General features: G+C 34.4%; 2 protein-coding genes and 1 long non-coding RNA gene across 7 annotated transcripts in view; 2 read left to right on the top strand and 1 right to left on the bottom strand.

Moving 5' to 3' along the window:
• Positions 1-4,737, top strand: part of Ser (protein serrate) — a 223,794-nt gene extending 219,057 nt beyond the window's left edge. For all 4 annotated transcript variants that reach the window (XM_081972144.1, XM_081972145.1, XM_081972146.1 and 1 more), the window contains exon 19: positions 1,333-4,737. In XM_081972144.1, the coding sequence (XP_081828270.1) occupies positions 1,333-1,786 (454 nt within the window). In that variant the 3' untranslated portion in view covers positions 1,787-4,737. The remainder of the gene's footprint in view (positions 1-1,332) is intronic.
• LOC145724111 (uncharacterized) overlaps positions 1-12,622 on the bottom strand; it is a 37,192-nt gene that overhangs the window by 5,853 nt on the left and 18,717 nt on the right. The gene's annotated exons all lie outside the window — the stretch shown is intronic.
• On the top strand, positions 7,281-10,797 carry LOC145724095 (phytanoyl-CoA dioxygenase, peroxisomal-like). 2 transcript variants are annotated; one of them, XM_081972193.1, is made up of 8 exons: positions 7,281-7,602; positions 7,733-7,834; positions 9,531-9,645; positions 9,696-9,863; positions 9,948-10,091; positions 10,147-10,281; positions 10,338-10,478; positions 10,537-10,797. In XM_081972193.1, the coding sequence occupies exons 1-8, from the start codon at positions 7,589-7,591 to the stop codon at positions 10,609-10,611; spliced, it is 894 nt and encodes a 297-aa protein (XP_081828319.1). In that variant the 5' UTR covers positions 7,281-7,588; the 3' UTR covers positions 10,612-10,797. The 2 variants fall into 2 exon arrangements, with proteins under 2 accessions (XP_081828319.1, XP_081828320.1); XM_081972194.1 differs by lacking the exons at positions 7,281-7,602; positions 7,733-7,834 and adding an exon at positions 8,788-9,371.

Below are 12,622 nucleotides of genomic sequence, written 5' to 3' on the forward strand. Positions count from 1 at the left end.
AACCAGTAAGTTTACTTTGAAACGGTGAAAATTGACTTGAGAGACTTAAAAACTGTCTTTGTAGTCTGTCGTCATAGTTTTCAGATAAGTTGAAGAGCTTCAGTATTGAAAATTGACTTGAAGACATGAAAAACTACTATCTAGAATTTTTGACTACAAATTCATACATTTAAACCTTGAAAATTGACTTGGATACCAATGAGAAGTGACATCAAAAGCTTAAAATTTGCATTTCAAGTAAGTTTTCATGATTTGAAGACAAATTTCAATATTTTAGTCTTGAAAATAGATTAGATTCATACAAATTCACTTGAAGAGGCTTTTAAACTGCTTTCAGATTGGAAAATCGACTTTCAAGACTATCTTCACTAAGTTTTGTGTCATTTCAAGCTTTGCCACTATAAAATTGACTTCTAGACACGTTAGTGCTAAAAATTCTAGACTATTTTCAGTTCTTTAAGGCTGTTTGCTAGTTTCAAGACTATCTTCACAAAGTTTTTAACTTATTAGGCCTGAAAGCCAGTCTGTACACTGTCAGTAGTCTTAAAAATGTCACTTCAAACTTCTTCACTATTAAATTGACTTCTACACTCATTGATGCAAAAAATTGGAGCATTTCTAAGAAATTCGTACTATTTTTAATGCTTTAAGACTGAAACAACGAATTTAAGACTATTTATAATAGTCAACGTCAAGTTTCAGACTTTTCAGTGATGGAAGTAAAAAATGTTGGCACTAAATGCTACGATTTTAGTCTTGAAATTTTTAGAATTAAATTAGTCCGAAAATTTAATTTGGACGGTTACCAGTGTTTAATTGAATTCTAGACTGGTTTTAGTTCAGAAAATTGTACACCACAAGTAAAGTCCTCAAAATAGACTTTGGGTTTTTTAGCCTTTAAAACCAACTTTTAGACTATTTCTAGTAGTAAAAAATAAGTTTTATCCGCAACGATCTTTGTCTTAATTTCCGGACTGTTTTTAGTGCTTGAAATCCAATTCTAGACACTTGACAATGGATTGCAGTCCAAAGAAAACTATTCCTAGTAGTAACAAGCTTTTAGACTATTTAGTACAAATTTGGAGTCTCACAAGTATTGAATGATCAGTTTTACACTCCCTATAGTCTAAAAAATTGATGGCCAGTAAAAAATAGTATATTTTTAGTGTCAAAATTTGTAAACCTCACAGATGACCAGGCTTTTTCAGGAAAATGACTAACCTATTTATTTTCTGATGAGCTATCGAATGGTGAATTATTGACACTTAATACTGGACCACCCTGTATATTAGTCATTGAGGCACCAGTTTTAATTTTTTTCTTTTATTTCAGATACGCTAATCCTCTGAAAGAAGACGTAGGAAGTATGGCGAGCATCAATTCAGCAGGAGCGTGCGGTCTGGACATACCCAGAGTAAACGTCGTCCGACCACTCTCGTCCCTATTGCCCGCGGAAAGTTCCAGCGAAATGCTGGAAATGATATCAGAAGTGGAAAATCCGGGTTCCAGAAAAACTGTCCTAGTGCTACCGGGAACCAGCGGGTCAGAAACCACCCTAAAACTGAGCGAGAGCATGACCCTGGACGGGCTCAGTCCCGCCCATCGGAGCAGCCAAATCATGCTCTACAAAGCTCAAAATCCGGACGTGCGGAAGAACACGGCGCCCTTCGATGATTCCTCGGGCCACAAAGACTTCACCAAGAACATTATCAATGTAAATAAACAGAGGACATTGCAACAACAGAACACTAGTGCCAGTGCGGATGTGCTTACAGTTCTCGTTTAGTGGAGGGCCAGTTTTTTTACAGGTTAAGGTTAGCTTTTTACGTAATTGTTATAAACGACAACGGATGAGTGCTCACTAAGTGTAAAAAATGGTAAATAGAGTTTTTTTTGGGTTGTTGTAGTTTTTAAGGCGCGTGGCCTCTAAAATGTACTAAGGTAGACTTAAAAATCGAATATTTGGATGTACAGCGCGAAAAATAAATTATTGGATATAGAGCCTATATTATAACTAATAAAATTAAGAGTAAAAAGTAAGGTAGACAATGCGGTAAGATTATTATTTTAAAACCTGGCTACGAAGGACAATTAGCAAATACTCAAATTCAACTTGATCAAAACTGTTACATTTGCAGTAACGTCTCTAAGTTTGCTTTAGATATTTTTATTCAGAAAATTGATATGGAATTAGGTGCTAACTTAAATATGTCTAATTTTATATTACTATCAGGTTATCTAGGGTGTAGAAAATGAAGTAATATGACAACAATATCAAGAACTCGGTTTGACAGTAAGTAGAAAACATCTCGAATACGCCTAGAACAACCAAAGATATACAGGGTGTTTCAGACTGACTTTACGATAAAGTAGACGCTTTGTTTACGAGATACAGAAGGTATAACATTCTGTCGTCAATCTCTCAAAAATGGCTATTAAAGCTAATAGCATGAAACGATGATAGCAAATACATTGCAGATTAGAGGTTTTTTTTTAAATTCTTCTTACTCGGTTAACTGATCAAAATGACACATGATAGGGTTTCAGCTTATGTTCAATATCCCAAAAAACAGCTAGAGACTGAAGAACGATTATATGTCAAAAGTGTTGCACTGTAAATGCTTTCAATTTTTCTGACTTTGTTTTTTGACAGATACCATATCACCTGATCGATAGTCCTGTTCAGAAACAATACACATATATGAAGTTGTAACTGTTAATATTATGTCACTACAGGGCAAGAAACACGGAATTTTAGACCGTTTTTGAAAACACTATCTTTCAAACCATATTATTTTATATTCCTCTTAATACGTCTGTTTCAGAAGCAATTAATTGGTTAAAGACTCACGTGACTTAAGACTCTGATTTCTGACCAATAGTAGCTCTACATATTTTACGAATAGATATAAAAACTCCCATACTTTTTTGGTATTTTGAATAGATAAAAAGATTCGAAATTGTTTTTAAAATTTTTATCTAAAATAAGTATTTTTGCAAATAACTTAAGACAGTAAAAAATACGAAGAGAGACAACAAGTAACAGAAAATAGGAACTTTAAACATAAAACTACAACTACTACAGCTACAGGTTTGACAAAAAAGTGTACTAATATGGACACACACAACAAACTTAAAATATTTTTGTTGTTACAGCGTTGCCACGTTTACATGCAATCAGTGACAACAAAGAATTGTTCGTTCTGTCCAGTTTATCTTCTTAGCTCACTCTAATATTTAAAACACTAATGTTTAATAGTCATTATATCAAAAACGACAGCATTTATAGGGAAATTCCTCAGAACCACCTCATTATAGTTCCTGAGATAGCAATGCTAATGCCTCAAATAAACCACCCTGTAGAGATGTGAAATGGACTATGGAGTTTACTTCAAAATTGGATCAAGTTATGTTTACAACATTAACGTTATTGCTACAGTTTGATAAAGGCCGTCCAAAACGTCAGACCCAATGCCAACAAATTTTTTTCGTTTTTGTAGAAAGTGCATATTTACCGCAATTTACAATAAAAAAAAACACAAACATTTAATTACTTCAAATGTTGAACATCAATACATGTCTGAGCAACTATAATTACTGATCAAGTATATTTAATAATAATTAAGCAAGTAAATAATATTGAGAAAACAGTAATTGAATATTTTTAGCACCTTGAACCAGCACCAGAAAAATGTTGTACTTTGGTAAGCCCAACACAGGGAAACTAGTTATTATGATTGGTCAAAAAAACCTGCTTTTTCTTAACCAATCACAAACTACAAACAATACTGTGATCTACCATCACGCAAGTCTACATGTGTAGAATTTGCGTCAGTCACAGCTCAGTGGTGTATCAAAAATGTGATTGGACATTTTTCTTGACCAATCACCAACTAACAGCAAACACTGCACATGTTGACTTACCTTAAACACCCTGTATACAGATTATTTTCTGGTAAACTAATTTGATCTCGAGTGTCCGCCAAGCCAGGTAACATCACGAAAAAAGTTTATATAAACGTGTAGTGTGATATTATTTAATATTTGAAATCTTGTTTTTATACTTGTTAGAACATTTTAAAAAACTTTTTATTTATAAATTAAGTATCCTCCCCCAACTCCATATATAGATTTATTGTGTGTATATAGGTTTTGTTTTTTTTTTTTGTATTTATTTGTATCATTGTTCCTGATTTTTTTTTTATATAAAACGACTTTTTATATTTTTTTACTCTCTAATATGTGAAATTGTAGGTATTTATTTCTTATATACCTAAAATGTTGTCTAAACCCAGACGTATTGTTGTAAATATGTACATGTGTGTAGTTTAGACAGGACTAAGATTACATCGGATTATTTTTAAATTTTGTCCTGTGATTGCAGTATTGTGTAGTATATTATTATATTTTATTATTTTTAGGCATTTCCAAGTAAGATGAACATTCCAGTTTTTTTAATATAACTTTTAGAAAATGTTTGTACAACGGTACTTATGACTATAATGTTAACTATGAAATAGTGCCTTTTTTGTGCCTGACACATCAAATACTTATACAATTTCCTCTCTTCATATAGTGTGTAATAAATAGTAGAATGGAAGTATTGAAGCACTTTTTGAGAAATTTTTGTATGTACAATTTTGTAAAAAAATAGCGTATTTTCTGCAAGATGCTTTGTATTTAAATTCACGTTAGTGCTTGTCAATTTAGTTATAACAATAAATGAATTAGAAAATATGTTGAATCTTTTTTATGTTACCTTTGAGAGAGAGAAGAAGAAATCCTGTTTTGACTACCTACAGCAACTACTTTTAAGAAACAGCCAACGATTGGTTGGTATATTAACTCATACTTTGTTGTAACATGGTTTTAAGGCTTACTATTGATGGTACAAAAAAATCTGAAAAACCGTAAGAGATTGGTTAAATTGAGTCACATGTATGGCAAAAATCAAAGGACAATGTAATGACGCAACAAAAAGTAATAAAAATGTAGAATGTAATATTTGCTTTTTTTCTCTGATGGGTGGGCAAACTGTCACAAGTAGATTTTTTGTGAAAATAACTTCAATAAAGACTTTGCTCCAAACAACGTAAGCTAAAATGCAATTATTTGATACCAATAACTGTCAGTGGAGTCACAAGGAATGATTTTTTGACAGTCAAGATTAGCTGTAATTGGTTCATTTCATATCTCATGCTGAAACCTTCCTGGGATTGGCCTATTTCATACCCCACAGTTAGGATTCGACCGAGGGGTGTGACACTTGAATAATATTTGGGTCATTCACCAAATAATATGCAATAATACTAATACCAATATAATAATCTGAATAATACGGACATAATATCAATATTATACTTATGCTTCAATAAAAATAAAATAATTATTTTTTTATTATTAAATTGAATTCCTAAATTAAGCGGAATTTTCGTGTACTTTTTCCAAAAATTGTCCTTAACTTGTTTATTTGACAGTTGACGACCAAAAGTGATTGAAATTAAAAAATAACTCAGATCGTAAGCTTTCCAAAAATATGCCCACTTAAGTTAATCGGTGGCACCGTTTCGCCGCTAGAGGGCGTCAAAGTCAAGCTTCACAAACCTTCAAAGTGATTTAACCACTTTTGCTTTAACCTACGTTACGACAAAATGTCATTCAAGGTAAAATATAGTCCAGACCAAAGGCTTTTCAACGTAGTATTCAAAAAAGGTCATTGGTGTAATAGTTTGACGGCTAGAGGGCATCAAATACAAGCTTTTTGACAAATTTGCTTTTAACACAGTTTTTGAGATAATTCCCGAAAACTAAAAATTGTTTTTCACTTCTTTGAGACACCCTGTACTCAGCTGCTAATCTGAGACACCTTATTGACATCCATTTTGCCTTAACTGTCACGGTATTGAGGATGACCTGGAAATTATGTCAATTTTGACGGTTTTCAGTGCGTGGCACCCTTAAAAATGACATTTTTACAAATGACACTTTACGTCATTTTTGTATCATTAATCTGAAGGAATTTAGGCAGTGAAAGTTTATTTTAAAAATTCAAAAATTTTCTTTAAATAAATTCAAAGGTACCAACCCTTTAAATTTTTTGACGATTTTGGTTTTTAATTTTTCAAGGACAAACGCTGCCTGATACCCAAAAAGCGCATTAAAGGCAAAAGTTGCATCCCCTCGAGGTGCGTTTGTGGTAAACATTTCAGACCTCTAACTTGAAGAGTTCCTGAGATATTTCGCAAAAACTACAAAAAACCAAGGTCAACTTTAACGCCCTCTAGAGGCCGAACCGGGAAACTTAACCGTGTTTGCTCAACGTCACGTGAAAACACCATTCATTAGCTTTCTTTTGTTATATGGCTCGTATATACAGGACGGTTCAAATAAGCGAGTTATTCACAATTTTCTGGAAAAGTGCACGAAAATTTTGCTCAAATTAGGAATTTCTGCTCGAGGGCTGCTAGAGCAAAAACAGTTTTGAGTATCGATACAGACATTTTACATCAAGTAGGCCTAGAATTTGACGTACCTAGCTTCCAAAAATCAAATAAAAAATGGGTCATCCTATTTAACAAATTATAAATTTGGGACACCCTGTATACTAATGGATTATCTAGGAAAAAACAAACTTTGCGACAATAAACCAAACACCAGTCCGATGTGTACGGTTTTTTTAAAATAATCTTTTCGAAAACAATTGAATATTGACATAGGATATGATGCAACTCATTTGGACACATGTCAACTGGAAGGACGTATTTCAATTTTGGGACACCCTATATATCTAATTTTTTTCTCAAAAAATCCGCGTTTAAAAATAATAACATACGTGTCCGAGCATTTTTCTGAAAGATAATTCCCTGAATTTTAATCGAGTTTATTCCATACTTTATGGACACACTGTATATATCGACAATCTTTATTTTTTCGCTATTATTTAGTATTTTTTTGTTACAAAATTCAAAGAAAGAGTGTAAAAACAGCTTACCCCATATTAAATAACATAACATAACACAACATAACCCAAACTGGGCTTTTTTGGCTGTTTTATGCTATTTTTCGCTATTTTCGGTTAGATTAAGCTGTTTTTGGCTAATTTACGCTGTTTTATTTTATTTTGGGTTAGGTTAGGCTGCTTGACATAACATTTTTTAGGCTATTTTACGCTGTTTTATGCCTTATTAGGTTAGATTCCTTCCCAAGGAGCTGTGTGTCCTTGAAGTTAGTGGGGAGGCTTATTCTGATGGTACCTATACGGAATAAACTTTGTCAGCCCATTTGTATTTCCGTTAACTTTTCTTCTAAAATAATTTGTAATAAATCCTAAACTATTAAGTCATTAAATTTGTTACGATATGGGACATCCTGTATAGTCAATAATAATAATTACATCAAGTAATGCATGACGAAATTGTACGAAAATAATATAATCGGCAAGTAAGTGTGAGTGTTTAGTTTCCAGTAGGTAACATTCAGTTGATGTTGAACCCAGTGCCGACTTGTTTTCGTTTGTTGACCTTTAAAGTGACTGCATAAAACAAAATATTAATTGTATACTAATTTACACAGAAATTGGACAAACAAAATGTCAAAAAACAGGTAAATAATTGTTTTTAAAGATCGTCTACTTCAATTTAAATAATACATTGTTTTGATACAAAGTTAATATCCAAATAATTGTGTAAATACTTCAAACGATAACAAAAACAATTAAAACTCGAATTTGCAGAAAAACTCGTGGATTGACACCGCAACAAAAGAAATTTTACGAAGAAAACGGATATATCATTATTAAGGAAAATGTGGACGACACCCTGTTGGACGAAATGAAGTAGGTATGATGGTTGCACTTATTAAAGTCTAATGTTTCTAAAATATTTTTTCAATAAAAAAAAAACTGTATAAAAGCTGTCAAAGCTATGACGTTTTAAAATTTAATGCAACAAATGACCCCAATGTAAGTAATCCAGTGAGGTTAGTTCTGGAGAACCAGGTGGCTAGTCCATTTCACCTCTTTTTACTTATCCATCGGTTGAAAAAAGTGTTATCAAGAAATCTTTTTACGTGCACACTAAAATATTCAAGAAAACTTGTTAGTACCAAACTGCAGCAACATTATAACTTTAGGAAGAATTTTTGTCATTCACTTTTCTAGATTCTTGGATATGTGCTTCTTGCATCCAATGAGAAATACGTAATAACCATACAAATATATTCGTTATCTCTCTTAAGACAGGCAAACAATTATTATTTGGTTATGCAGGAGCGTTGAAATACTTACTGCAAAGATGTGCCATGATACCAGAATGTCTCTACCGCAAACGAACAATGGCTCTAAAAGACTCTCCTTTCAGCAGAAAGCACTCTGAAAACTGTGAAAACACAAGAATGGTGATGGAACTGTCCCAAAAAGCAATTCCATGTGACAAAAACGACCCAATAAGTTCTTAACGTGTGCATGACTTCAATACCTCGTGTTTCTGCTTGTTGATTTCATCAGGCATGTATAACTCCGTCTGTATGAAGGAAGGTTCAAAAATCCTAGGGTCATCCGGAGAGGAATTGTACAGGAAAACAATAAAAAGACGTTATTTTTGGCTAGAAGTTACTAGAACTAGAAAGAGTGATCGAAATCTACTCCGTCAGCCTGCCCAAAGATTCTTCCTGCCCTCCTCAGACTAGGATTAAGTAAGAAATTAGTAGCAAGCGCTCTAAATGAGTCTGGACGCTTAAAATGTATCCGACAGGCATGGAACAAGGGGGAATGTTGCAGACAAGCCAAAGACTCGATTGGTTTACCAAAATAAGGAGACATCCAAATGGTTGTCCATTGTCCAGACCACTGTGAACTGAACAAACATGAATGACAATGATCCCGTATGTGCACAATGGGAATCTTTTTTGAGGCCTCCACAGTATCCCGTGAGATCTTCCTTGGGGTCGTTAAGATGATGGTACGCCTGCATCACGAATGTTAAAAAATAAGAGGTGAGGATGGATGCAAGGGAAATACCGACCTATTCTCCCCACACAACTATTTCTATTTAGTACCCAAATTACATATTTCGGCTTACTTAGTAGTATATTTCAACTGGTCCTAAGAAATTGAGTGGTCAAGTTGAAGTAGAGCTGGCTAGGGCAGGTTGCACGCCAGAACAGTAAAAAATGGGCCATCAGGGTAGAACTTTGGCAACCCAGAGAAACAACAAGAAGTAGAGGTAGATCACAAAGGCGCTAGATAAATAATATCAAGGAAAAAGTAGGTCGAAGCTAGTTCCGGATAGCACAAGACCGACAACAGACATGGAGAGGCCTATATCCAAAAACGAATGGAAGGAGGCTGAAGAAGAAGATCTTTGGTGCAGAAGGTGAAATGTCATCATTATCTAACTTAGAGTAACGAATTTAATAAATGCACAATGCCTTCCATACAATCAGAAAACCAAACATAAAACCTTCTTCAATATACCATTTTTTCAGTAGGCTAGTCCAATTAACCTCACCAATAATTTTTAAATATGTTTTAGGCAACATTTTATCGATCTATGTAATGGAAAAGCTAATGCTCGAGCGGTGTTGATGATAATGAAAGACCCATCTTTAAAGAAAACAGGAGCGAAAGGAGAATATTTAATAAATAAAGTAAAAGTTCTAATAAGTCAATTAACGAAAATACTATACAATTATTTCAGATGCAAGACTTTATCTTTGACAACATATTCTGGAAATACGTATCCAACGATAACGTCGTGAACGTAGTTCAGGATATTATAGGCCCTAATATAACTGCGGTACACACAATGTTCATTAATAAACCACCTAACGCCGATTCTGGATCTTCTTTACATCCAATGCATCAAGTAAGTCAGCCAAAATAAGGATAAAAACTCGTTTTTACAAAACTGAGTGACATAATAGTGTTTATTGCCTGTAAAATGTTGCAGGATATGCACTATTTCCCATTTAAACCGGCTGACAAAATTGTAGCTTCGTGGACTGCTATAGAGAGAGTTGACGAAAATAACGGATGTCTTTATGTGGTTCCGGGATCGCACAAAGGACCCCTTTACCAGCACACATACCCAGACGTAAAGAAAACCAACATTCAAACTACTTTGGCAGTACATGTAGTACTTTTTACAGGGGTTCAAAAAAAGCCTCTATCATGGAGTTAAAGGATTCGAGCACATGAAAAGGGTACTGGTCATTATGGATAAAGGAGATACCGTCTTCTTTCATCCTCATCTTCTGCACGGTTCCGGACCTAACAAAACTAAAGTAAGCACACAAATACCTACTGAATAGATTTGTGTAAAGCTCTGCATTTCGTCTAGGGTTTTAGAAAAGCCATATCTTGTCATTACGCAAACAGCGATTGTGTGTTTGTGGACGTGACAGGGACGACGCAAGAACGCTTGGCGCGCGAATCCGAGACTTTGGCCAAAAAACTGTTTGGGATCGACATGAAATTCCAGGTGACCATTTAGTTGTGAGTTTCGCTATTTATGTTGTAATTACTCAATACTCGATCAGGATCTTTGGAAGCTAAAAAGTCGACTGGTTAGAGGAGAACCTGGAAACTTCCAGAAGATGGACAGCCATTTATAAGACCCCACAGATTTTTTCGAACCAACTAAATCCATTTTTCTTGTGTTGGGAGCATTACTAATTAATGAGTTGAACGAGCCCATATTCTTCACACTTGGTGTTTGCAGTTTAGTGTATAATAGTTGTTTTGTTCAAAAGACAGTGTAAAAGGTGTATAAATTTTTATATAGCTGATATGCCATAGAACTTTTTTTTCATTTACTATATCATCTCATAATATAGAGCCCCACGTATGAAGATTACTTTTACGAGAAGGAATTGGTGGAATTCAACAACTGGAGAAAAAAAAAGGTTTAGCAGAAGGAGTAAAATTACAGAAGAGGTTCTATTATCCTATTTTTTTAATGTGAAGAAACGGTTTGCTGCTTCTTCAATGTGGACAAAATATTGATATTTCAAAGTATGGTAAACTTACTTCATATTTAAAATCCGCATCAAAAAATTTCAACCCGAAGAGGGCAAAGATACTGGAAAGAGAGCAAATTGAAGATTTTTGTTGTGTGTTATGTTAATATTTCAATTTACATATGAAATGTTTTATTTTGAACCTTTTACACAAATTTACAGGTTGCAGGCAATGATCATGGTCGCAGGTGCTTGTCGATGCAACAAGTTAACCTTTTTGGATATCAGCCAAGTCCAAGACAAAAGCAGTTACTTCCAGAGACCCATACCGAATACGAAAACAAACATTTCAAGAAGCTTTACATCATCACTCAATTAAGCACTTTGGGCCCCTAACCATAAACTGGCTCACACAAATGATGAACAAGTGCGTCGCTACAATGCAAATCCCAAAATCCTGGAGGAAAGCTAGAGTTATTCTAAAACCAGGCAAAGAGCCAACATACCCCAAGAATTTCAGACCTGTCTCCTTGCTATGCCACCTATTTAAAGTCCTCGAAAGATTGGTTCTTAACCGAGTCTCGGATATCATTGAAGAGGAAATTATACCAGTACAAGCAGGCTTTAGACCAGGCAAATCCTGCTGTCGCCAAACCCTTAACCTCACTCAGTATATTGAGGATGGGTTCGAGTGAAAACAGATAACTGGAGTGGCTTTCGTAGATTTGTCCGCGGTATATGATACTGTAATTCATCAAAGGCTAATATCTAGCTCTATGAGCGCACAAAAGACTTCCGTTTGACCAAATTAGTAGAGTGTTTTCTACAAAATCGACGTTTCTATGTAACTTTACAATCCAAGAACAGCCGATGGAGAAATCACAGACCTTACATCTGCAAATGACAAAGCCACCTAAGTGGCCGATTTTTGCCCAGACACGGAAAGTAAGTAAATAAGAAGCTTCAGGATTATTGAAGAAGCCTTTTCAGTCAATATGCTGTAGAAATATGTCGAAAATACATAAATTCGCGACCTAAAACTGCTGAAGGGAGATTTTTCTTGCGATATGTGGAAGGAAAATGTACTACACAACCTATCGATGATGTCAACACAATTTCGAAAACTTTGAGTGTTTTTGGACTCCCTGATCCAGAAAGTTTTACCGGAGATGGAATGAGGCGCTTTTCGGCAACATTATTAGTCAATGCTGGAGGCGATATTACCCGGAAAGTTATATTGAAGTTTCATTGTGCAGCAAAATGGCAATTGCCGAAAAAATACAAGTATTACGTAAAGACCCTAAAGTTGTGTGCCTCTACAGTTCTTCAGAAACTCCAAATCAAGTGGATTCCAAAACAGCTGATCAAAATACGCTTGTTTTTGACATAAATGTTAATTGTTAAAATAAAATACTCTAATTGTGATTCCAACTACAGCCTAAACTGCTCAATTATAGAAAAGGGAAAGCGGAGTGAGAACAGGAGGAAAAGAAATTTTGATAAAATAGGTACTGACTTTGCAGGTAAGCGTAGTGCTATGAGTTTAATACACGACAGTGAATTAGAAGGCTATTAATACTTTAATATAACGGTCGTGGATAAAAACAAATTTAAACCTTTGGTTTAGTTTGAATGGTTAGGTTGAATGATTGACTAATAAACTTAA

This window comes from Ips typographus, linkage group LG2 (genome assembly GCF_016097725.1).
Source record: "Ips typographus isolate SLU linkage group LG2, UJ_Ityp_2.0, whole genome shotgun sequence".
Lineage (NCBI taxonomy): Eukaryota > Metazoa > Arthropoda > Insecta > Coleoptera > Curculionidae > Ips > Ips typographus.

Excerpts from the sequence above, each read along its gene's own strand:
- LOC145724095 (XM_081972193.1), top strand. Across the intron at positions 7,835-9,530 it reads ACCCTGTTGGACGAAATGAA|GCAACATTTTATCGATCTAT; the intron begins GTAGGTATGATG and ends AATATGTTTTAG. Across the intron at positions 10,282-10,337 it reads CCGGACCTAACAAAACTAAA|GGTTTTAGAAAAGCCATATC; the intron begins GTAAGCACACAA and ends CATTTCGTCTAG.